General features: G+C 36.9%; 1 protein-coding gene across 3 annotated transcripts in view; it reads left to right on the top strand.

Moving 5' to 3' along the window:
- Positions 1 to 27,033, top strand: part of LOC105477914 (protein kinase D1) — a 373,044-nt gene that overhangs the window by 261,381 nt on the left and 84,630 nt on the right. For all 3 annotated transcript variants that reach the window (XM_011734785.3, XM_011734786.3, XM_071100376.1), the window contains exons 3-4: positions 22,081 to 22,212; positions 24,462 to 24,622. In XM_011734785.3, the coding sequence (XP_011733087.2) occupies positions 22,081 to 22,212; positions 24,462 to 24,622 (293 nt within the window). The remainder of the gene's footprint in view (positions 1 to 22,080; positions 22,213 to 24,461; positions 24,623 to 27,033) is intronic.

Here is a 27,033-nt window from a genome sequence, read left to right on the forward strand (position 1 = left end):
CAAGGGCTTAACTGTCTCTGCAACGACTTGTGCTGGAGTCTTAGATGAGCTTGAGCTTCAGGCTATTGACCTTGAAGAAATTAATAAAACTTTTTGAGTCTCTGGTATACCTAGCTTATAGAGCTACTCTGAAGAGATAAGTATATATTTCATTATTTTCCCCTTTTCTCTTCTCGCCACTCCTAATCTCAACCAATTTCTCTTCCCATAAAAAATCTGAAGATTACTGGTTTCAGCTGGACTTTAGTAGTGCTGGTAGAATTACCGCAAGCACTTTGCTTTTCCTCATATATCATCATAAGAGATTAGAGTGTGTTTTTAAATACTATGCAAGTTCTCTGTTCTGTTCTCTTTTTTTTTTTAAGTTCATGGTATTAAAAGAAATATGTTGCAGACAATACCAGACACCAGACCTTAAGAAAAACAGAGTTGGGGTCGCTGACCTGAGCATGACCTTTGCCCCAGGAGGACTTAGGCCAGCAAGCCACAGAACCTGGGAAGGATATAGAGAATGAAGTAAAACAGACTGAGCTTTAGAAGCTAGGTAGAAGAAGGCTGTGACAAAAAAAGTCATGGTATGTTGTTAACAGTCAGGTAGCGGTAAGTTCTGTGCCATGATCCACATCCACCCTAACCTCAAGTAGCAAGAACAGCAATGAAAATAATGTATTTCCTTCTGGAGTACTTAATTGTTTGCCAAGGACTATCTCAATGATGTTACAAGTAATCCTCAAAATATTTCCTTAAGTAAGTAATGTGATTATCATTCCCACTTTACAGATGGAGAAACTGAAGTATAGAGCAGTCTACTAATCATCCAAGGTCATACACCTGGTAGGGGGCTAGTAGAGTCACGTGGCATACTGGCAGAGCCCTCAACCTGGAATCTAAGAACTTGCGTTCTTTAGAGTAGAACACCTATCAGACAATAGCAAGGGCCTGGCCCCAGTTTAGTTTCTGAGGCTGAACCTCCAGGAGGAAAGCTGACATCTTAGCATCAACAATGGGAATATAATGCAGCCATCAGAAGTGGGTATCTGGAGTACCCTGAGTGTGGAGATGATGGCTAAAGAAGCACAGTTGTCAATTGCCTACCAAGAGTAGCTAGATAACATGCCAGAGTGTAGAGCTTAAGGCCCCTCACTCCCAACTGACCACACTGCCTGTGGTCATTCACCTAGACGCTTCCACCTCAGGCGCTGTTTGAGGATCCTGGCGCTCGCAAGTCCATCCAGTCAGAGTTGGGCACATCAAATGTATCACCAGCCAAGTTGTGGACCACACTCTCCATTTATACAAAGAGAACCCCAAATGATTCAAATAATAAAGAAGAAAGCGTAGAGAGGTTTCAAGCTATCAGTGGGACAGGGCCTCTGTATCCTATTAAAGGATTTTCACAAAACTATTAAAGAAAGTAGGAAGCCTTTTATAAGAATTGTGCAAACCAAATCCAAAACGGCATCGTGTCTTCCCCCCTTATAATACTGTTACTATGGAAAGATATTATATGTGCGTTTTTGAAGACTTTAAAATGGAAATAAACATTTTCCTCAAATCAGCTATCATCATCAAAATGAGAATCTGTCTTACTGTTAGAAATTCTGAGTTAAAAAAGTTTCTATTTCTAAAACTAAATGCTGATGAGAGCTTATACAGTCCAAAATAGAAATGTTTTTTTCCTAAGCATAAACATCTGAACTTGAGTTATAGTTAGCTGGTCCAGTATTGCATAGAAAAGACTGTTCACACATACACACAGATGAGGATAAAGATACATCTTTTGCTCATTCTTTGAGTTATAATTGCTCATCTTTCTAAAATATTAAACCAAAGATCCACAAAGAATGCTATTGGCCTCCAAAAATATATCACCTTTACTGGAAAATATGTTAGAATATGTATCTCAATATTTGGAATTTTAACCATCCCCATTTTTGTTCAGTTCGAAGAATCTCAAATAAGGTGAGGCCAAAATTGAATAATATACTCCTGTTACCCTAAAAGAGTGTGGAAGATCAGCTTCCCTTGCAATGGTCTTTTTTTTTTCACTAATACAAAGATTTTCTGATGTTTCAATGTGCTATTCTATCCCTTTTATCAGAATGAAGCTTCCCTGCAGATGATGAAAGAAGCACCCTTTTAAACGCATTTAGTTTGGCATTCACTTTCTCAGATACATTTGGAATAACATAGTGGAGTATACTTAATCAAGCTGAAAACAAGCACTCAATGCAAGGGAAAGACATGCATCCTAGCAGTCATCAAGTTAGATATTCTGTATACAAATAAGGTGCCCCTAACCCCGAGGGCAGTCAAGCTTCTACCAAGTGGACCACTCTTCTCACTTTGAATGGGAAATGGAAAGAAGCCACATTGGCCCTGAGGCCTGAGAAATGCTGCCAAATAGATATAAGCCAGGGAATCCGAGGGATTACATTTTAGAGTTTGTCCAAACATTACACCAAAGAAGGACTCCATCCTATAAACAATAATAATAAAGCTTTGTTTGAGATATGCTTTTTGTAGAATACGCTCTATAAAGGGGGAAAAGGTTCTTTTGGAATTTAGAAATCAAGCATGAAAGGCAAGAAAACCATATAAACTAAGCTTAAACTGTTAGTCCACTGGAAAAATTGCATGCCTTAATTTGCTAACAATCTCAGGGGTGTGGTAACTGCAGGAGAAGCCAAGTATATTTTCAGAACTTTTAGCAAGGAGCAGCCTGCCTTAGCCCTACCCAATGAACACTGTCTTTCCTTCCTAGTCATTGTCCATTCAGGCCTGCACATTTTAGCAGACTGAGACTATCCTTCTGTTGTCTTAGAATCATCTTGGTAAACACATATAGCTGGGGACATTTCTGCCTGATTAACCCTCAGTGCAATTTTGATTTCATTTAGAATCTGAAGACATGAGTTGATTCATAACAAATGTCTCCTCACTGGGCATGCTGTTTCACTCACTGACAATTTGCTACGTAGGATACAGAAGAAATATGAAAGGTGATAAAAATGTCTGAAGGAGATAGCTATTTAGTTCAGAAAAGAACAATAGACTTAAATTACTGGTGCAAAATATAGGACATGACATATAATTAAATGTTCATCTATGTCTCAAAGACTGAATGCTGTGAACATTCTGCCAGGCCAAAATGGTGAAACCCCTTCTCTAATTAGCCAGGTGTGGTGGCACACATCTGTAATCCCAGCTACTTGGGAGGCTGAGGCCGGAGAATCACTTGAAACCAGGAGGCACAGGTTGCGGTGAGCCGAGATGGTACCACTTCACTCCAGCCTGGGCGATAGGGTGAGACTCCATCTCAGAAAAAAGAAAAAAAAATTCGAAAGAAAAAATACTGGAAGAGTCTGGGGAGACTTTGTGGAAATGATGGTTCTTGAACTAGACTCTCAGGGCTAGTTTTGAGGAGTGTGAGGGACATTTTAGCTAAGGAAATTCCATGGCATTAGGACATTTGGGCATAGGGGTTTGTTAATTGTGAGAAAATGGCCATTGGGTTCAGATACCACTAGGCTCATTTCTGCTCTGTCCATACTTGTAACATTATGTCCTAGGACAGATTCTTTAAATTCCAAAAGCCTTAGACTTCTTATTTGTTGATTGACAATGACACAAAAATCAACCTGGCTATGGTCTGGGATCAGGATTAAATAAGATCTAACATATAAAGTGTTTAACATAGTGCCTGCATTTGCACTATGTAGCCATGCCATGGGATATGCATAATAATGTTATTTTGTATTATTTTTCAGTCCATATTTTACCCAATAGTCATCTTTTCCATATTTGATAGTGTTTTTAAACCCTTCTATTTGGATACTACTTCTCTTTTATCATCCCTTGAATTCTTGCCTCCTCTTTATGGCTCTTTACTTGGCTCAGAAGAACTTCACTTGGCTTCTTTCTTCTTTGTATTGGTGATTTTTTTTCACACACATGTCTTTAAGAACAATTTTACTCTTTCCCCTAACCTCTGTGCTGAATTACATTTCTAGACATCTGCTGGACTTTTCCACTTGGATATCCCACTGGCCCTGGAGCTGAACATATCTAGAGCAGAGCCCATCATTCCTTCTGCTCAACTCACATCTCCTGCTGGTGATCACTCATCATTAATGGTACCAATTGGTTCCTGGTCAGTTGTAAGATCTCATTTTCAGTGTTGACTGCTTTTTTCAATTCTCATCATATTAGTTGTCAAATCTATAGCTTGCATTTATTTTTATCTTTTCTGTTTCTATTGCTACAGCCCCATATGGGAACCCTATAACTCTTTCTGACTAGTGTCCTCGCTCTTCTATAGTCCATCTTCTCTGCAATCCTTCCTCTCTGCAGTCCATCCTGCACATCAGTCTTCCAGTAACCTGGCCATGATCTCACACCATCTCTGCTCAGAAGCCTCCAGTGCTTTCCCGTTCACTGTCTGCTGAATAGTTTCTTTAAGCAGGCATCCAGGCCTTTCTACACAAGACCTGGCTCCCCTTCCAGCTTTGCTCTGGCACACTTGCACACATATCCTTTGGGCATTCTGTTAACCAGCCAAACTAAATAACTGATACTCCTTCAACTGCCCTTTGCATTTTGACTCTGGGCATGTCTTTCTGTCTACAATGCCTGCCTCCTCCCAGCTTTGCATTTTAAGCATCACATTTACCCTTTAAGACTCAGCTGAGATGCCAAGTTCTGCATGAAGTTGCCCCTTTATTCTTACAGAATTTGTCCCATTCTACCTATAATTGTGTTTATACATTTTTTTATCTTCTATTAGGTCCTAAGTGCCATGAGCACATGAATGGTATTTTATTTTTCTTGTTTCCCTGCTGCTTCCTAAAACTGTGTCTTTCCTGTAACTGCTGTTCAAAAAATGTTTTCTGAATGAATAATATAGTGGGAAACATAAAGCCATTTAATAAAGCAAGGAGGGATATTGATGAAAGTGGGATTCAGGAAAGGTTAGCCCGGTACAATTACATGAAGGATATGAGCTAATTTTTCAGAATATTTGAAAGTTACAAAAGAATAAAATTATGTTAATGAGACTCTGAACCTGATTTATACTTTAAGTAGTAGGGAGGCTTTAAATAAAGCCTTGGAATAGAGGTTGAAGGAAATTCTTCTAATTTGTATCTTCTCTCCTACCAAAGTTTATAGTTCAGTATACCCACTTTAACTGATGCTAAGTAAGTAAGTGCATCATAGTCACCAAGCCACGTTGATATTCCCAGATGTGGCGTTTAAATTTTTGGATGACCTATTATAACAAAAACCAGGAGTCAAATTGCATATCTAAATTCTCAATTACAAGAATACTAGCACGTACAGACACACAGACTTCATGATTCAGTCGATACCAAATTACGTACAATCATCCATGGCCATTTTTCTAGTTCTCACTTTCTATTTGTTCATTATCTTTAGATGCAGCGTAGATTTTTGCTAAAGAAAATGTCATTGGTAGTGTAATTGAGAATTGCCATCTATACTCAGCAATTTTGAAAGCTTAACTGTTCATTTTCTCAGCATACTGTTAGTTATTATTGGCTTGTACTAATCCTTTTAAAAGCATTTTTACCATTAAGTATGTGAATGCTGGAATATAAATTGCACATTGGAATCAAAAGGAAAGAATTAAAGCTATGATCCATGAGAGTGAGTTTGGTTTTTACACAGGACAATGTAACTATGACAAAAAAGGAAGCCTTTCTCAGTGATATTATTGTTTATTTTATTTGAAGATATTTAAGTGTATAATTACTTAACATATCTAAGTTCCCTCCTAATAATTTCAGCGTAATAAATGCCTCTGCTTGGTTCCTATTCCTCAGGATGCATTGGAGAATAATGCTGGTCATAAGGCCATTTGAAGCCAGCCCTGACTGGTACATGAGGGAGGGAGAGTTGGTCCCATGCAGACATTCTTTTTAACAGTGACACACACAGCTTATTCATTCTTCCCTTCATCCCATGTGACAATATTATTCATCTCAGTTATGGAAACACATAAATGTAATAAAATTGTGATTACTCAGAAGCAAAATAAATTTTCCAGTAATCTAACTTCTCCTATTTTATTTTTTTTTCCTTTTGCTTCTTGAGCTTTTTAACTCACCACATATTCTCATTTTCATGAAGTGACAGAAAGGGCCAGGAAGCCCACTTAAAGACACAAGAAAACTTTGTTTTATTTGCAACAGGAAATTTGTCCCAGAATACCAATATAGAACTCAACAGAGCTATGAGGAAATAAATGAAACAGTGCTTGTCTATTTTAATTTTCTTTTGCTGCTTTTACAAATGATGAGAAACTTACTGGCTTAAAACAACACAAGCTTTTCTTACAGTTTTAAATAATGGAAGAAGTCCCTAGACCATCTCTTATTCTCTCACCTTTTTCTTTCTCATTTGCAGTAGGCTGGATTCAGCTCCTTTGCTCCCTTTTACAAGCATCTGTAACTAACCAGATGGTAAAAAATATAGAAGTGTTTTCTTAGGCCACCCAATTCATCCTTTTCCAAAGGCTTTCCTCTTTCTTTACCTGTGACACTGAGTACTCCTGGTTCTCCTCCTCCCCGTGTTTTCACATCTTACAATCGATTCCTCCATTTACTTCTTTCTTAGCCCTCCAACCTCAAATCTGAACTCTTTGGTTGATTTTTTATATCTCAAAAGACTCATTTGTCTCATCTTCGTCAACAGGCAGTTTTTAGAAATTGTTTCTTGAACCCCTGGGCTTCATCTTGGCTTCATTTTAAATTTACTTCTGCTAATGGAGTTTTCACACTTAAATGTCTTATTCCCTCAACCGTGGGCCTAAAACATGGGCTTTCCCTTCAAATGTTCCTCTCTTATTTCTGTTAGTAGTACCAGTATTTTGTTTCTTTCATGCAAAAATCAGCCAACCTAAAACAACCCCAACAATAAACAAAGAAGCAAGATAAACAACAAATGGAGTCATATTTGCCTTTCCGTACTTAGTAACAGTGCGTTGTAGGTTTTTTTCTTTCTTATATATTCCTCTTGTTGCTTAGTTTAAGGCAACCAGGATCCTTTTTTTTTTTTTTTTTTTTTTTTTTTGAGACGGGGTTTCGCTCAGTCGCAGCCCAGGCTGGAGCACAGTGGCTGGATCTCAGCTCACTGCAAGCTCCGCCTCCCGGGTTTACACCATTCTCCTGCCTCTCTGCTCTCAGCCTCCCGAGTAGCTGGGACTACAGGCGCCCGCCACCTTGCCCGGCTAGTTTTTTGTATTTTTTTTTTAGTAGAGACGGGGTTTCACCGTGTTAGCCAGGATGGTCTCGATCTCTTGACCTCGTGATCCGCCTGTCTCGACCTCCCAAAGTGCTGTGTTTACAGGCTTGAGCCACCGAGCCCTGCCAACCAGGATTCCTACTCGTCTCTAAAGTGTCTCTATTCTTTCTGCATCTCCCATTATATCCTCTTAAATAATACTCACTAAACACTGACACTTCTCTATTTAATCTACGTAGTTGGGGAGGGGATCACAAGTCAGCTTCAAAGATAATGGTGTGTCCTTTACTTTAGTTGTATGGAGAGTACAATTGGGGTTATTATTTTTTAAATTGTACTTGTTATATGTGCTCTTTTACATGTGTGATACTTTTAACTAAAATAAATGATAGTACATTTTTAAAGACTCCCGACTATGTTATTGCATTCTAAATCCTCAACTTGAAATGCTAAAGTTGTCCATCAGCGAATTCCAAATCACTGAACCACAGTCTTTACCACTGCTTACCTTTATTAACCTTCCTTTGCAGTGATGTTGATTCCTTCAGTACCCCTCACTTCCCACATTTTTTCTTCTTCTGCGCCTTATTCCACTGTGTTTCTTCCTAAGAAATTCTTTTTCTTGTTCCAGCCAAGATTTGTACCTTCCATACAGAAATTAACCAGGCGTGGTGGTGCATGCCTGTATTCCCAGCTACTCGGGAGGCTGAGGCAGGAGAATTGCTGGAACCTGGGAGGCAGAGGTTGCAGTGAGCTGAGATTGCACCACTGCTCTCCAGCCTGGATAACAGAGTGAGACTGCAGATCAGAAGAAAAAAAAAAAAAAGATTTGTATCTTCCTTCATCTTTTACAGCTAATCTTTCTCTATACCCTCCCTTTTCTTTGCCTGCATCTCTTCCTGATGTTGACAATCTCCAAATCCATGTTCACTTATATTATGTTATAGTTTACTTGACCTGTTTTGTTTGTTATTAGATTTATCACAGCTCTTTAGCTAGAATATTTAATCCTAGAAGGTTGACTATGAATCTACTAAATAAAATATGAATTCCACTTTGTTTTAAATATGCTGGAGAATGCTGTATTTGTTTAGTTTTATCATGCTGAGTGTTGAAATAATCCAGAGAATGTCACTGTAAATGTGGAAGGAGCTAAAAAAATTGAAGGTTAGATACAATCTTTGAGTGCTGAGAACAATGGCTTTTGAAAATGACATCAAAGCTCTACCAAATGTAAAAACCCACAGGCAAAATCACCTTTTGGAACATTTTTGCTCAGAATCATTTATGCTAATGTTATGTTTACAGCACACTTTAGGAAGATGGGCTAAAGTTGCCATATGGTACATGTTTAATCTACTCTTTGCTTATTATTAAATTTTCTTCCATCTTAAATTTCCATTTTTAGGTTCATTTTTATCAGCTTTTTACAAAATAAATGCAGCACTTGGTTAGTTTTCAGAGTTTTGTACTTTTTTTCTTTATCACTTTTGTCTAGGACAAATACTAAAAAAGAGTCCAAGAAAATGATTGCCCTGTGGCCTTCTGATTAACAGGCAGCTTTTAATAGTGGTTGAAACTTTTTACTTACCTAAAGCTGGAAGTTAGTATACAAATTGTCCTCTGTTTTTAATATTTATTTTAATGCTTACTTATCATTTCTAATAATATTTCTGCTTTAAAATTAGGATTGTCATGTTAAATGTGTGCTAATTACATTGTGATGCAAATAATCAGTTTATTAATTTAGACCTGCATATATATGTTAAAATGCATTCTTTTTTATCAGAGATACAATTAAATTTAGTTAAGTATTGAAATATATTTTATTAGAAACATACCTACTTTATAATTTAGATTGTGAGAATTCATTGGAATGTCCTCTTTACCCTAAAATGTGCACATACATACTTTTTGAAATTTGAATTGGAAACTTTTGAAACACTTTGAAGTTGGAAATGTGTTTAAGATGTACCAAGTTCCCACCTGCCCCTCTCACCCAGAGAGCACTGTTTCAGGAAACCTTAGGTGAAATTTCTGTCAAACACAAGCAGAAACTGTTCCAGAATGCATACAATTTAAAAAACTTGTCCAATAAATTATTCAAACATTGCAGAATTTTACTACCCAAAAGCTGAAAAAGACTGTACAAGAAAAGGAAAGAATACTATAGATCCTGTCCACTTATGGAATAGCTGATGTTTATGAGCATTTAGTATTCACTACATGTGATAATGAGCCTTTTACCAAGATGTAGAGACATCAAGGAATTTACTACTAACTCCTCAAGTTAGTGGCAAAATTGTACATAAATTCCAGGGATATCTGAATTTGGAGCCTACATGCAATTAATGATGTTTTATTTTTGTCTTCTGGATGCAAAAATTCTAAATAAAATGTTTGAAAAAAATGGAATCAATAAGCTTACAAAAGAATAATATAAAATATCCAAGTAAGTTATTATAGAAATAAGATGATTTGACATTACTAGTGAATCAGTTTTTATAATCTAGCATGAGTTTTATAATTATTTATAAATTCAACATCAACTTACAGTGAAAAATCATTGGTTAGAAATAAAAATGTCCCCTTTCAAAATAATAAAGAATAACTACCTCAAATCAACAGCATCATGTTTAACTAGATAATCTAAGGCACAGTCCATTCAAGGTTAAGAAAAAAAGAACTGGGCTGGGCACAGTGGCATATGCCTGTAATCCCAGCACTTTGGGAGGCCAAGGCTGGTGGATCACCTGAGGCCAGGAGTTAGAGACCAGCCTGGCCAACATGGTGAAATCCCATCTCTACTAAATTAGCTTGGCATGGTGCCACATGTCTGTAATCCCAGCTATTCGGGAGGCTGAGGCAGGAGAATCACTTAATCAGGGAGGCGGAGGTTGCAGTGATCTGAGATCCCACTGCTGCACTCCAGTCTGGGTGACAGAGGGAGATCCTGTCTCAAAACAAACAAACAACAACAACAACAAAACAGGACTGTTTGTTAAAGTTAAATACTTTACTAGTATTTAACATTCTTCAGGAAGTTCTTTGCAAATGGAGTTAACACCACAAAATGAAATGAAGTGGAAATACTGGAGAAGGACAAAGTGATACTTACTTGCAGTTGATATGATTACTTAGAAAATCCATGTGTAGGCCTGGATTGATCTATGTGTAGGCCTGGATTGATCTAAAGTATTCTCCAGAAATTCCCTATTATTAGTTTGTAGCCTAATTTATCCATACTGAAATCCTTAATTTCATCATCTATAAAAAGTGGAAAATAATAGCACTCATTTTCGGAGTTTGGGGGTTTAAATAAAATTAATAATATGTTTAACACAGAATCTGACTAAAAGTAAGTGCTCGATAAGTGTTAGCCAATTTCAGTAAGTAAATAATAAAATTTAAGAATAAAAATTAAACTTGAGCTTATCAAATAAATGGAGAAAAATTAATATGTCGTATATGCTGGCTACGTAGTCCAAAGTTTTTGTTGCTGTTGTTAAATTCTCTCTTTAGAGCAGTGGCGTCCAGTTCGACTTTCTGGAATCATGGAAATGTTCTGCACTCTGCAATTTAGTAATCACTAGTCACATGTAGCTATTGAGAACTTGAATATAGCCAGTGTGACTGAGGAACTGAAATTTTAATTGTATTAAATTTTAATTAATTTAAATTGGAATAACAACATGTGGCTAGCGGCTACCATATGGAAAATGAGAGCCCTAGAGGATCTCATAAATTCACATGGCTTTATTTACTATTGTGACACTGATGACCCCCAGATTAACTCTGTAGTCCATGTCCTACTCTAAATCTAAACTTTGCTGTGTACCCTATGTATTTATTTGCCTACTTTTCATCCATCCCTTCCTGAATATCTCAGTTATCTCAGTTGCACCTTGTACTTAACAGGTCAAAAACTGAACTTGGCCGGGCGCGGTGGCTGATGCCTGTAATCCCAGCACTTTGGCAGGCCGAGGCGGGCGGATCACGAGGTCAGGAGATCGGGACCATCCTGGCCAACATGGTGAAACCCCGTCTCTACTAAAAATATGAAAATTAGCTGGGCTTGGCACATGGCTGTAATCCCAGCTATTCCGGACGCTGAGACAGGAGAATCGCTTGAACCCGGAAGGCGGAGGTTGCAGTGAGCCGAGATGGCACCACTGCACTCGGCCTGGCAACATAGGGAGACTCCTTTGACCTCCACCTCATTGGAGCCTACTACTCTTGACTTGATCTCCGCTTTCCACAAATCCTAGCTGACCTTCTACCCTAATTCCCAGGTGAATGAGTAAACTGATGCCACTGAAAGGATTCAGCTGGTGAATGGATGAGCAGTAGGATCTTAACAAAATGAAATACAACTCAGCAAAAAAAATGTAATGAACTATGCATGCCTACAACGATGTAGATGACTTTCAAATGCATTATACCGACAGAAGCTAGACTCAAAAGGTTACATGTGTATGATACATTAGATAAGGGACAGAAAATAAATCAGTGATGGTCAGAGGAATGGGGATGGGGAAGCGATTGTCTACAAAGGGGCACAGAAAATTTGGGAATTGTTCTGGATCTCAATTTTGGTCCTCAGTTGTGTGTATGTGTTTGTCAAGAATGTACACAAAAAGGAATAAATTTTACTTTATATAAGCTGTTATCTCAACCTGATGAAAAAGCAGAAAATCAGATTTTTCATAAAGTTCTTCTTTTATTCTAATGAACCAGAGTGGACCAACTGAATCAGTCAGCTTTGTTCTTCATGAAGAATAGGGGGAGTCTCTAAGTACCAAGGTTCCCTCCTTTCAGTGCCCCTGAGCCATAACTGGGACAATTCCTGCACACAGCAGGTTCCTTGGCCAACAGCGCTGAATTGGATTCAGCAATTGTTGAACTGTTGCTTCTTCTGGAGTGGGTATACCCTGAATATTTCACAGCTTTTAAAGGTTTTGTTGTTCGTGAATCAAAAATAAGCATCTGTTTGTATGAAAAGTACAGTGAGACTTAAAGCAACTTGAAGTAAAAGCACATAGAACCTCGTCCTGTGTCTGTAACTGCAAATGTATTGTATTTGACAACAGTGATGCTATTTGTCCTGAGAAGCCCTGCTGCCTATCAGAATATTTCTGAATAATACTGTACCTAGCCTTTGTCTACCAACCTTTTGTAAGAAGTTTAAAGGTAATTTGCATGCTGGTGTTCCTCATGTAAATTAGGTCATTATCCTTTTAAAGGTATAAAGCCTCCTGTACACGATGGAGCTTTCTAAGAAAAACAGATTTGACCTTTCTTTCCCTCTATTCAGGGTGCCTGCAGTGCTTGTACTCATTAGCTAGAATTTGACTCCATGACATTTTTACTTAGTTTTCTTTTTCCTCTATGTTGGACACATGGGGCAACCATTTATAGTCTTTCTTGACCTAAGATGCTCTCTAATCTCTTTCCAGCTGTGGCATTTGTCGTTCAGTCACATCAGGATATGGTGACCCTTCTTTCCCCACTGCAATTCCCAACTGTTAATTGATTCATTTTAGGGAAGGAACTAGACACAGCCCTATGGACCCAGCTCCATTTAATTAATGTTAACCAGAACAGTAGATAGAAGAGCAGTTTCCTCTGGAGTGGAAACATAGGCTTTATAAGGTAGTAGAAGGAACAAATAATGCTAGTTTTTATAGCCCTTAGTTTTTAAGGGCTCTGAATTGGCAACAGACTTAGAAACAGCATTCCCCTTCATTAGTAATGATGATTGTGCCAATAATTATTATTAATAATAACTGGGATTCAAACCCAGGTCTTTCTGACCACAAAGCCCATATACTACATCCTTGTGCTAAGAACTCTTTGTGACAGCTCCCACTAGTATGCTAAGGATGATACTAATTACTTTATATCCTCCTTATAATCCAGTGAGATTCATTACACGAAGCCTGTTTTATAGAAAAGGACACTGAGGTTCAGAGAGGTGAAGTAACTTCCCCCAGGTCATGCATTTGCTGTGACCAGGATCAGAGCCCAGGTCTTCCCTGGCACTCTGTCCGTGCTTTTTATCACTACTGACACCATATTGCACTTAGAATAACAAGGTACTAGCCAAAACATCTCTGGAAGGCAATGCTAGACACTTTTAAAAATGTGATCCAAGATATTATTCTGATGGACTTTACTTTTGAACTTGAAATACTGTATTTACTGATTACTGAGACTTAAATAAAATGTAGAGCCTTAGAACTGCAGGGAAGCAACATGTTTATGAGAATTAATCACTTTTATATGTGCATGTGCAGTTAGAGAAGTTGTGGTCTTGCAATGTGTAATGCTATGTGTGAACAAATAAACAATTAAGGGGTGGCAATATTCAGTGATACATTTTATGACAGAAGTGTCCAGGACGCTATGAAACAGAGAAGAGGGCAGTCTTCTGCAGGTGGGGGTAGGCATATCCCAGAATAGGTGACACTGAGCTGAGGTGTGGGTCGGGTGGAACGTGGCTACCTGAGAAGTGTGTATGCAAAACAGAGGGAGAGATTGACGTGAAAGACAGTGAAGCATTCTTAGAAATGGCTGGAGAAAAAGTATGTTGAGGAGAGTATCCTTGGCCAACTCGGTATGGAGGTAGATGGCATAAAATAATCCCATTTTATAGCTCTCTCGTCCTTTAGCTACATAAGGCTCCGTTTTGTAAAAATAACTTTATTTTTTATAAAGCTTTTAAAAATAAATTTATTTATTTTAATGGACAGATAATAACTGTGTATATTTTGTATCTGTTTTATTCAAGCAACATCTTCCTGTCAGGAGGCATTGCTGCTTCTCAAGCAGATGTTTTGCAGCAGCCATAGAGCTCAGTTGCCTAGAAAAGAACTAAAGGATCGTTCACGTGTTAACTGTAACAGCTCTGTGGGTTCATGAGTAGATCCTAAGCTATTTCTTGAGCAAGGCTTTAGCCCTGCCATCAAACACTCCTGCTGTCCCGGTGCATCCTTCTGGTTTTAAAAAATGAAAAAAATAATTTCTTTTTTTTTCTGAGAAGTAAATACATGTTAACTTTCTTAATTTTCATAATAGAACATAGGCCTTGTTACCTGCTTGTCTGGAATCCAAAACTGCCTAGGGATCTCTCCTTGAATGTTAGTAATTATGTTCTATATACCTGAAGTTATTAAGCATAATTAGATTTCTGCAACCTAGAATATATAATTATTATAAATAAATCTACTCTAACTATGCTAAATTAAAGAGACTATTATATGACTCCTTGGCAAGTCAACCGGTAGTGCCTACATGATCATGCTAATGAGTCTCATTTGATTTCTTGCATCACTGCAGATTTATGACCTCCTGTTTCTAAGTCATCTTGTCACCAGAGATTTAATAAGATTTCACTCTGTTCTCTTCTAGGTTTTCTATGATTTTATATTTTCATTTAACTTTTTGGTCAGCAGGTAATTATTTTAGTATAAGAGAGGAAATATTGTTTCAAGTAGTATTTTCCCCTATATTGCTAATCGTTACTAATTGTTAATTATTTTTTTATTTTATTTTATTTTATTTTTTGAGACAGAGTCTCGCTCTGTCACCCAGGCTGGAGTGCAGTGGCACAATCTTGGCTCACTGCAAGCTCTGCCTCCCGGGTTCACGCCATTCTCCTGCCTCAGCCTCCCGAGTAACTGGGACTACAGGCACCCGCCACTGCGCCCAGCTAATTTTTTGTATTTTAGTAGAGACGGGGTTTCACCGTGTTAGCCAGGATGGTCTCGATCTCCTGACCTCGTGATCCGCCCGCCTCAGCCTCACAAAATGCTGGGATTACAGGCATAAGCCACCGCGCCTGGCCAATTTGTTAATTATTTTTAAATGATATCTCCACCTTTGACGTTGATTTCCGTTAAGACTTATATTTTAGATATATACATAGAGTAGATTTCTGGGTCACTAATTCTAGCCTACTGATCTCTCTCTTTTGTCTTTCACAGCCACCCATATTTTAAAATATCAACATTTTATAGAATATTTTAATAGCAAGTAGAGCAGAATTTATTTACTTTTGTTACATTTTTCTATTCTTATTAGAATATGTTCTATTCTTCTTACAAAAGGGCTTTAGAATAATTTCATTAAGCAAATATCATTCTGTTAGGATATTGAGATAGATGTTTTCTTAAATGTTGCAGGAAGTTAGGGACCCCGAACGGAGGGACCAGCTGAACCCGGGGCAGAAGAACATAAATTGTGAAGATTTCATGGACATTTATTAGTTCCTCAAATTAATACTTTTATAATTTCTTACACCTGTCTTTTCTGTAATCTCTGAACATAAATTGTGAAGATTTCATGGACACTTATCACTTCCCCAGTGAATATCCTTGTGATGTCCTATGCCTGTCTTTACTTAAATCTCTTAATCCCGTCATCTTCTTAAACTGAGGAGGGTGAATGTTGCCTCAGGACCCTGTGATTGTATCAACTGCACGAATTGTTTGTAGAGCATGTGTGTTTGAACAATATGAAATCTGGGCATCTTAAAAAAAGAACAGGATAACTGCGATGTTCAGGGAACAAGAGAAGTAACTTTGAACTGGCCGCATGCAAATAGGAGAAACATCACTGAATTCTTTTTCTCAGCAAGGAACATCCCTGAGAAAGAGAACGTGCACTGAAGGTAGGCTTATAGATGGCCCCTTTTAAGGCGTCCCGTCTTTTATGGTTGAAGGGATGAAATAAGCCCGGGTCTCCTGTAGTGCTCCCAGGCTTATTAGGTGGAGGAAAATTCCCACCTAATAAATTGTGGTCAGACAGGTTATCTGCTCTCAAACCCTGTTTCCTGATAAGATGTTATCAATGACAATGCGTGCCCAAAACTTCATTAGCAATTTTAATTTCACCTCATCCAGTGGTCCTGTGATCTCCTTTGCCTCCATTTGCTTTGTGACATTTTATTACCTTGTGAAGTATGTGATCTCTGTGACCCACACCCTATTCGTGCACTCCCTCCCCTTTTGAAAATCGCTAATGAAAACTTGCTGGTTTTACAGCTCGGGGAACATCACAGATCCTGCCGACATGTGATGTCTCCCCCAACATCCAACTTTAAATTTCTCTCTCTTGTGCTTGTTCCCTTTATTTCTCAACCCAGCCGAGACACTTAGGAAATGGAAAAAAACCCACGTTAAACATCGGGAGCGGGTTCTCCTGATACTTAAAGTTAAAAATAAGCTTTTAAGTACTCGTCTATAATTCATTTGGGCCTATTGAAAATAATTTCTTTAAAGCCCCTTTCTCATCCATCCTAGACTTTTTTTTCTTCTTGATATGTTACTTCTTATTTTTTTCTTTTAGTTTAACGATGATCTATTTTTCTAGAAAAGATAAAAACGAAAATATAATCGAATAGCTTTTTCTATTTTGTCTGTTTTCATTAAACTATTTATTTCTGTGTTTGAGGCCTATCTCTGCTTCATTCTTTCCACATGAAACACACAGCTGAAAGCCCTTCTGTTCTCTTTTAGCTTTTAAAAAGCTTCAGCTTTTCCTTCTTTTGGCCTTCCTAGGGTGGTTCTCTGGCTGGAGCCACTTACTTGCATTCAGTCTGACTCTGTGCTGCTCCTTCTGTTGTTGATACTTTACTTTTGTGAACCTGAGCTTATCAGACAGTTCCCTGGGCAGTCACATCATTTATCTAGTTACCACTCCCTTTTCTTCCTAATTAGGGCAACTTGCTATTGTGTTCTCAGTCTGGCTTGTGAGACCTTTTTCTCTTGTAGCCATATATTTTTTTTAATCTCTAACCACAAACTTAGGAAATAACTTCCCAGAAACTTCTGAGCTGCCTAGTCAACATATCTAAATACATTTTTTTCTCTTGACTACTATGATCTCTGAGATGATATACTCACAGCCTCCCAAATTCCCATCATTGCACCTCACTAACAATTTTCTGGTCAGATGTTAAGTCAAAAATGGAGATGCCCTTCATTTCATCACCCATCTGAAAGATGTTATTGCAAGTCCCTCTACAGGAGTTTATTGAATGTTCTTGTTGTTGGAGAGTTGTGAGGATGTTTTCAGGTATAACAAAAATGTGAAATGTGAGATTAATTTGAACAACGGTTGCATGAAGGGAGAATCTGAAACAAAACTGGCTTGGAAAGACTGGGACCAATAGAGAAGCAGGAAAAAATGATCAATGGGGTTTGGGTATGTGTGTATTGCGTGGAGGGGAGGGAGTATGGACATGTGCAAGCTTAATTTTACAAGCACCGTCACACACCTGGGTCACAATAGTGTGGAATTGATCTGTTGTCATCTCTCAGTTCCCTGCCTCATGGACAATTTGTAGTCATTCTTACTGATTACCCTGACAGTGCACCAAAGATGATAAAGTGTCAAGAATCCACAATAACTGTAAAGAAATATACAGACAATCCTATGTTATTTATAGTTAAAATCAGACTAGATAGAAATGTTCCCTCTTTTATCCTGTTCTCTGCTTTTCAAAATACTCTTCAACCTTCAGGATTCTGTACAATTCCTCTCTTGGATGAAACTTTCCCTGACAGACCTAGACAGACTTAGCCACCCTTTGTCTTGTGTTCCATCCCTGCATTTGGTATTATAAATATACATGGAACTGTCATCCTCATTTTGAGTTTCAACTCTCAACTACAGATATCGTTCCTTAGTCCTTTTTCTATTTTCAACATATACTATATTACCTAGTAGATTCTAGATATATTAATAACACATAATATAAATAAACTATGTTAGCTTGAAATTATTAGGACTGCTTTACTTACATGAACTCACTTAAATGCATAAAAATGCCTTATTTTTAAAGGCTTGCTTTTAGCACTGTAATTAGTAAGTAAAAGTTAGAGAAGTATATTAGGGCCTCAATAGAAAGAACTTTCTAATAATTTGAGATATTCACAAATGCAATAAACTGACTATGAGTAGTGATCATTCCACCAGTGATGTGTGTTTATGGGTGAATGAAAGGAAGTTTAAAGAAGATATGGCCGACCCCCAAGGTTGGTCATTTTTTCCTGCTTCTCTGTTGGTCCCATCTCTCCAAGCCAGTTTTATATCAGAGTCTCCCTTCATGCAACCGTTGTTCAAATTAATCTCACATTTCACATATTGGTTTTTTGTTTTGTTTTGTTTTTGTTTTTTGTTTTTTGAGACGGAGTCTCACTCTGTTGTCCAGCCTGGAGTGCAGCGGTGCGATCTTGGTTCATTGCAACCTCTGCCTCCCAGGTTCAAGTGATTCTCCTGCCTCAGCCTCCTGAGTAGCTGGGATTACAGGTGCATGCCACCATGCCCAGCTAATTTTTGTATTTTTAGTAGAGATGGGATTTTACCATGTTGACCAGGCTGGTCTCGAACTCCTGACCTCAGGTGATCTGTCTGCCTTGGCCTCCCAAAGTGTTGGGATCACAGGCGTGAGCCACTGCACCCAGCCAATATTGTTTTGTTTTGTTTTGTTTTTAATCTACAGAATACCTTAAAAATGGCAAGTATGTGGTTTTGTGTAGGAGTGGTATCCAGAAACTATTTTCAATATTCTAGACACTAAAGAAATAAAAATTGCCCACAATAAAGCTTCACAGCTTTTGGAAACTTCAGAGTGTTTTGCTTTGGAACAGAACAAACTAATCAATTCAATGTAGTGACATGTTATCATGTGGACACAAAGCTTCAGTTGGCTGTTAGCTCACCTATGTATCATTACCATTGACTTTTGTAAAAGTTGAAAAACCAATTACTGTTCCTCAATTTGTTTGGAAAGGAGGATTTCTAAACATGGAGCTCATGCAAAAAGCATACTAAAAGAATTTTTGATCTTGAGAACTGGATACATTTTTCGTATACTTTATTTCATGGCTTCTTATTTTCCCAACATTGTTATAAGATAATAATGCGTGTTACAAGGGGTTATGATTTATACATATTTAATTGCACTCTCTAAAAAATATTTTTCAGTGATACATAAAATAAAGGTACAGCTTATAATCCATAGTGTTTAAATACTCAAAGAAATATAAGTTGAGTAATAGTGGCTGAGAGAGTTTATATGGTTCTGGTGTCAGGACTGCCTGAGTTCAGATTCTATATTACCTAGTGTAGCTCCTTAATTTCTGAGTATCAGTTTTCTCATCTGTAAAATGGGGGTAGGCATAATAACTACCTTACAGATTGCTTAAGCATTTCCTCTCATTATATCAGTCCCAACTTGTCATAGCCAGAAAGAGTTTATGCTTCTCCCATTGACAAAATTGCCAGTTTTAAAAAACAGTACTGAAAATCTTGGAAGATCTGACATTATTTTATTTTACTATGCAAATAATTTTGACCTTCAGAGATTATTTTGCTTCAGAAGCCTTATTTCTTCTGTACTGCTAACCAAACAGTTTACTCCATTTGTGCAACAATTTATAATGAACCATTAAAGAACTGATTATCTTAGGGTTTTTGGCTCAATTACCTGTTTCAAATGCTCAATGACTAAGAAAAGCATGTCATTTTCTCTTCTCTTGCACACTGGAGTATAACAATAGGCTGTGAATAGAGCAAATCAGAGAGACACAAATACCAGTATAAGGGGCCTATTGTGTTTAGTTTGTTGCCCTGTCATATGGTTTTAATTTAGGTTGGCTGATTGATTATGACAGACTAACAGATAGCCCATTGTTCCTCTCTTAGAATCTTTAGACACTTTAATATTCCTATTCTTATCTGTCCATTTTGATTCCTAAACTTAAATGAAATGGAATTACAGCATTCACTTTGTTTTCCTGTGCTAAGTGATTATCTGTGAAGTGCAATTTTGTGATTAGGCGAGATGGCATGCATACTCTCAACTAATGCTGATTTCCCCCAGGGTGCAGAACAGGTAAATTCATAATGAATGGATGTTGTGCTTTGATTTCAAATGGATGTAAAACCTCACCACACTGCGTAGTTTTATTTTTAAAATGTATTTAATTATTCTAAAATTAACAGGAGAATATTAAAATTGAACTTTAGAAATATGGCATTTAAACGTAAGTCAAGGGTGCTAACTGCTTATGAATGTTAATCCTCTTCGAAAAATAAAAAAGAAATTACCTGGCATAAATTGGGGGAGTGTCACTGAAAATCTTTAGTTTAATTATTTATATTCCTTCTCATTAATTCCAAAAATGTCTGAATCCAGCTTGGTATTCGTATTGTCAAATTCTAATGTTGCTTATTTTGAATACTACAGTAATTATTCAACTAATCATTGTCATATTATTGTCATAGTTGTTTGGTCTGGAGGGATGATTTTGGGACTGAGGGGAGAAGCTAGAAGTTAAGAATTGGCATAAAGTTTTATCTTTGATTATTTTCTTTGATATTTTAAAAATAAATTTTCTACATGAGTATGAGAGACCAATTTTAAAGAGAATTTAGCATTCTCCCAATTGGACACATTTTGACCAAACCACCAAAGTAGATGATTGGTACCCAAACCATAGTTTTTTTTCTGATCTACTTGGAGTAAGCATTGACAATTATATTGTGGATCTTGAAGTGGGAAATGTGATATGCAACTTCCTAAACTTATTTGAATTGAGGAGGAAAGGAAAGGACAGCAGAAGACAAGGAATATATTGAAGGCCTCAGTTTTCCCCAAAATTATCTTAAAATAAAATCTTACAAAATTAAGTTCATATGGTTCTGTTCTTACATTAATGGAAGTTTAAATTTTAAGGGAATGGAGAAGTCGTCATCAGACAGACTGTCTCTTTTTAGGTATGAGAAACTGAGGCTTGTGCTTATTGAGATGTCACTCCAGTAAAGGTCAGGCTTCCCCCAGGTCTTCTTACTGCCAGGTGCTATACTGTGCAGCCTCAACCTCAGGCTTACTGCATGCACATAGGTCTGGAAAGATCCACCACTTTCCATTAGGATGTTGAGAAAAAAGCTAATCTTTCTGCTGTCTATACCTTTCTATTTCTTGACAACAAAAAAAGCACAAACCACTTTTATAATATAATAAAAAATATCATATGGAAAAATGTAATAAAAATGGATTTTAATATCCTGCATGAGTACCATACAGAATAAGCAACAGTAAGCAACACCAAAAAGTTCCCTACAACATGAATATGGTTGATTAAGGTGTATTTCTCAGAATGGACTGCAATTCACCAGTGTATGTATTAAATCCCTCTCTTCGGCATGTTGGTGAAGTGGCTGCTTGGTTGTTGCTCAGTCATGATTTAAATGCTTAGTTATTATACATTGCCCAAGAGTTCAAACAGCTCTATCCCTATATAAGGAAGCCACTCATATTTTATATCTGTCTTTCAGCTGGACCCTGTAATGTACTTCTTCATGGTCATACTCAAGTGTACTATTTTTCAGATCTGTCTGAATTCAATTCATCAACTTTTCTTTTCATTAATATTTTTGAATACCTTTCTAGTTCACTTAAGTAAGATAAAAAGTAACATATTTTTTGAGTATCATCAGATATTTGTAAATCAGGTTTACTTATACTTTCATTCATGCTTTCTGCTAGTTTTTTGGCCATTTTTAAAGTGGTCTGAAACTTGATCAAGCAGGAAGAGGAGAAGAGAGATGGTTGCTGTGCCACCAACTGTAAAACTGTGGCTGGGAATAATGTCTAATGGCTGAAAGTGCAAGCTTTGTTGCATCTTATCTTCCCTAACTTTGGCTAGAGAGTTATATCTGTACTGGCATATTTATTATCTTGCATACTTTTTATTTACAGATCAGTGTGCCTATTCAATTTGCTTTTCAACGTCACTATTTTTACAGCTTCCGCCACCTTTGAAGACTTTCAGATTCGTCCCCACGCCCTCTTTGTTCATTCATACAGAGCTCCAGCTTTCTGTGATCACTGTGGAGAAATGCTGTGGGGGCTGGTGCGTCAAGGTCTTAAATGTGAGGGTAAGTTATTTTCTTCCCATGCAAGTTAAATGTGTGCTGTTCTCCTATGTTTATCGCAGCAGAATTCACAATTGCAAAGACATGTAAAAGCTAAGTGCCCATCAACCAATGAGTGGATAAAGAAAATGTGGTACATATATACATATATATACGCACATATATACATATATATACGCACATATATATGTGCATATATACACATTTATTTTCATCTACTTGGTTGAGAAAATATGGTTTTTTTGTGTGTGTGCATACATAGATCTATCTATATATACACCTATATATATAAGTCTATGTATATATACACCTATTTACATAGATCTATGTATATATACACATATATACATACACACACATATATACAAACATGTATATACATTGGTATGTGTGCGTGTATGCACTCCACATTCTCTGTATCCACTCATTGGTTGATGGGCACTTAGGTTGATTACATACCTTTGCAATTGTGAATACAGTTCACAATATGCATTTTATATATATATATATACACACACACACACACACACCATGAAGTACTACTCAGCCATGAAAAAGAACAAAATAATGTCTTTTGCAGCAACTTGGATAGAACTGGAGGCCATTATCCTAACTGAAGTAACTCGGGAACAAAAAACCAATTTCTGTGTGTTCTCATTTTTAAGTGGAAGCTAAGCTGTGGGTACACAGGTGCACAGAGTGTGGTGTAATAGACATTGGAGAATCAGAAGCAGGAGGTTCAGAGGTGGCTGAGGGATGAAAAACTGCCTATTGTGTGCAATGAACATACACTATTTGGGTGACATCTACACTAAAAGCCCAGACTTTACCACTATATAATTCATTCATGTACTGAAAACCTTGTACACCTAAAGCTAATAAAATAGTAAAAAATAAAAAATAACGCATGCTGGAGCTATCTGCTTATGTTGTGCACTCTACAGTAATGTAGCAGTATCTCCCTCGGAAGTATCTTCCAGGCATTTAGGGGTACATGGATTGTCTTCTGTACATTTCTTTAAGTTTCCTGTCTTGAACAAAGTTGGTCTGACCTGGGAGCCCTTATTCTCACATCTTTTCTCCTTTATCATGTGGACATGTTTCACCCCTATATGGTGCTCGATATTTTATCAGCCAACTAAAAATAAAATTTGCCTAGTAAGTAAGTCAGAAATTGGAATAGTAGACATTGAATACACATTTGTTGAAATGAGCAGAGATTTGGGAAATTAAACCATCTAAGTTCACTCAGCTGTTGAGTCGCGAACTAGAACATGTACCCGCATTTCTGCACCAACAACATAGTTTTATTATAATGTGGAAAGAACATTTTGAGCTGCACAATTCAAGGTACTAGGACACCATGATATAATCTTTAAAACTTGTGCAAATGTACTCTATTCTCTTTGGATTGGGAGGGCAGGGATAGAGCTCTTTGAACTTTGACAAATATAACTGAGCATTTATTATACAACCTACAAATAAGCTATCTGCAATTTTTGAACTTCTCTCTGTGAGGAGGGAAGCTAGGAGACAATGAACTGGAAGAAACTCTGCCTAAAATGTAGTTTTATGAAAATTTGTCTGTCCGGACTGCTGTGTTCTAAGTAATGGCCTCCAGCTACATGGGGAATATGAATAGTAAAAATATTGAAAGGACACTGACACTTGCCTAGGTGGGAAATCTGTTTCCAATTATCTATCACCTACCATGTGGAAACCAGCATGTGAGGTACTTTATATATCTTCTTAGTAATTCTACAAGGTTTTAGAATTACCTCCATTTTAGAGATGAGAAAACTGAGGTGAAAACTTTGTTCAAGGCCATGTAGACAAGCAAGTTATGAGACCCAGATTCAAATTAGTGTTGTCTAAAACTTGTGATGTGCTGTGATTAATATTCCTTTATGTGTCCACTCACATTTGAACTTGTGGCAGCTAAAAGTGGCTCAGATAATCTAATTTGAGTTAATTTCTATATCCCTTAAAGCCTAACTCTGTTATATCACAGAACATTTTTTTAAAATGATAACTAGTATAGTTCCTGAACTTGTGCAATAAGATCAGAATTCAAAACCCATTAACAAATGGGAAAAAAAATCAGAGAATATTCAAAAGAAAATTTGAATTTACAAATACCCTCAAGAAAAACGGAAGCTGTACTATTTTTTTGAAATTCTACTTTACACTAATATTGGAATCACTTTTTAATTTATGGCTCAACAAAAATAATTTTTATTTTCCCTTTCCAGGATGTGGTCTGAATTACCATAAAAGATGTGCATTTAAAATACCCAACAATTGCAGTGGTGTGAGGCGGAGAAGACTCTCGAATGTTTCCCTCACTGGGCTCAGCACCATCCGCACATCATCTGCTGAACTCTCTACCAGTGCCCCTGATGAGCCCCTTCTGGTAAGGCCTCCTGTTTACCCATTTCCCCATTTACATGAGAAATCTGTGGGATGATGTGATAGCAATGTCAATCCAAGACAGGGCCCTAGGAGGGAGAATGCAGCCAGGGTGTTAATGACAGTGTTTCTTCGGGGCTTGTGCTGTAGATTGGTCAGTGCCTCATCAAATATCCAACAGTTTTGAGTTTGCTTTTATCTCTGAGCTTAGGGAAATTGTAAAATATGTGAGGTTTTATCGTGGTCACAGGGCCAGAGCAGCACGAACTAATGTGTTAATGTTGCAAAACATCGCTTGTCAAAATTTGGAAACCAGAGAGATACAAAATGTTCTCTGAAGATTATTAGAGGAATCTGTGGCATGGCTGAATATTTATTTTGAGAGGAAACTTGAAATTTGCTCTTGTGAAACCATGAAAGTCTTTATGTCTTTATTGCTTGGCATACTGGCATACATGCAGGCTTATTGTCAAAAACTGATTGATATGTCCTGTGAGAAAATTAGGACTTAACACTTTAAATATTTCCATTAGCTTTAGACTGTGTGTGTGGGTGTATATATATACACCCGCCCCCCCACATGCACACACATCTTATGGATATGGTTAATATTCTTCTTTAAGAAAGTTAAATTTGGATTTTCCAAACATTCAAAACAAAATAAAAATTGTGGTAATTATGTGAATTATTTAAAATAAAAACACATTCTGAAATAGGCTAATAGTTTGAGGATTTAAATTTCCCATATTTACCCCTTCTATCTCCCAGTGGATATTACAATGATGCTTCATAATCCTGTTATTGTAAAAATCAATTCGAAAAAAATTTTGAAAATACTAAAACATTTAGGTTGAATAGATCCCTCTTGGAGTGGAGAGTGGTAATAAATTCTGAAGACATCTATAAAAAGTATAAGAAGTTATATAAGTTACCTGTTTGGAAAAAAATTTTTGTGATCGTGATCTTTATATCACCAAATTTTTTTTACAGCGTAAGCCAGGTGTATAAGTCAAATGAATTATATTAATAATTAGGAAAATCCTATACTCTTTTATAGGGCTCTCTTTTAGGAGTTTTTTGTGTTTTCAGTACATCATTAAGTGAACCTAGTTGGAGAAGGCAGGTACTAAATTTCACCAATAACTAGAAGAACATATTATAACTTCGTACCTATTCAGAATGTGTATGCGTGACCATATGTTATTCCATAAAGTTCTATTAATTGAAATTATGATAATCTTACTGAAAGGTGCTTAAGTCAAAGTCTGTGTTTTAAAATAATCCTGTGTCATCTTCTCAGGTCAGAAGTTCTTTGAGTTTGAATTTTCGCAATTAGTGATTTTACAAGTTACAGCAGTTACTCTTGCTTTTAAGTATAGCTGCTGTGAGTCATGATGTTTATAAGATAGACGTTTAAAAATAAGTTTAAGAAACAAAATTGTAAATTATGCATATATGTATATAAATGTATGGTTTCTATATAAATCTAATTTAGCTTATGTAAGTATAATTTAACACAGATTTTTGTGTTTTTAAACCAACTTATTTTATTGCTTTATGTAACCAAATTAAATAACTACTAAATTATCTGAATTACTTGGTACATTACATAAAATGTTGAAATTAAATGGTGAATTAAAATTTTTTGGTAAAATACTTAAAATCTATTTTATAAATACATATTTTTAAAATTAGACTTTAACTGTGTCTGTCAAGAATGCTTGTAAAATTATGATCAAATCAGATGTTTACTAAGTGAGAAAATATTAGAGCCACAAGGCACTTTTTAAAGCTACTGGGATGGGAGTCATAAGCTTTCATAACCTTGTATAAAATGCCTTCAGGTAAACTTTAAATGAGAAATGCCTTTGGAAGTAATGTTTGTGACACTATTTGACACACTGGTTCTCAGAATCATGTTTTAAACACAGCAAAGCCCTTTGTGTCCTTATGGGGTGCCTGGTTGTCTCTGTTTTTATCCAATCCCAGAGAAAGTAGGAAACATTGGCCCACCTTGAGGAGGACACATATTTACATGTTGCCTTTGTTCCCTTTCATGTCTTCACTCCACATGGGAACAAAAGCACCCTGTTCGACCAAGGCACACTGGGAGTATCATGCCTATGTCCCTTTTCAACCCAATAACACCAATAACTATAGTTTAAAAGTTATAGTGGGTGCCTAATAAGAAGTGATATTATGGCAATAATAGTAAAACCTTTGGGTTCTATATACACTAAAGAATAATTTCCATTTCCAAAAAGAATGATGGCCTGACCCTTGTGAAGACGGCATTGCTCATTAATGCCACTAGACCATCCATTTTGCAAATCTGCCATAGTAAGTATATTTTCTCTCATATATAAGAAAGTTATATTTTCCATAAATGATCACCTATTTTGACTATAAAATTCC

The sequence above is a fragment of the Macaca nemestrina genome, chromosome 7 (genome assembly GCF_043159975.1).
Source record: "Macaca nemestrina isolate mMacNem1 chromosome 7, mMacNem.hap1, whole genome shotgun sequence".
NCBI classification, from domain to species: Eukaryota; Metazoa; Chordata; class Mammalia; order Primates; family Cercopithecidae; genus Macaca; species Macaca nemestrina.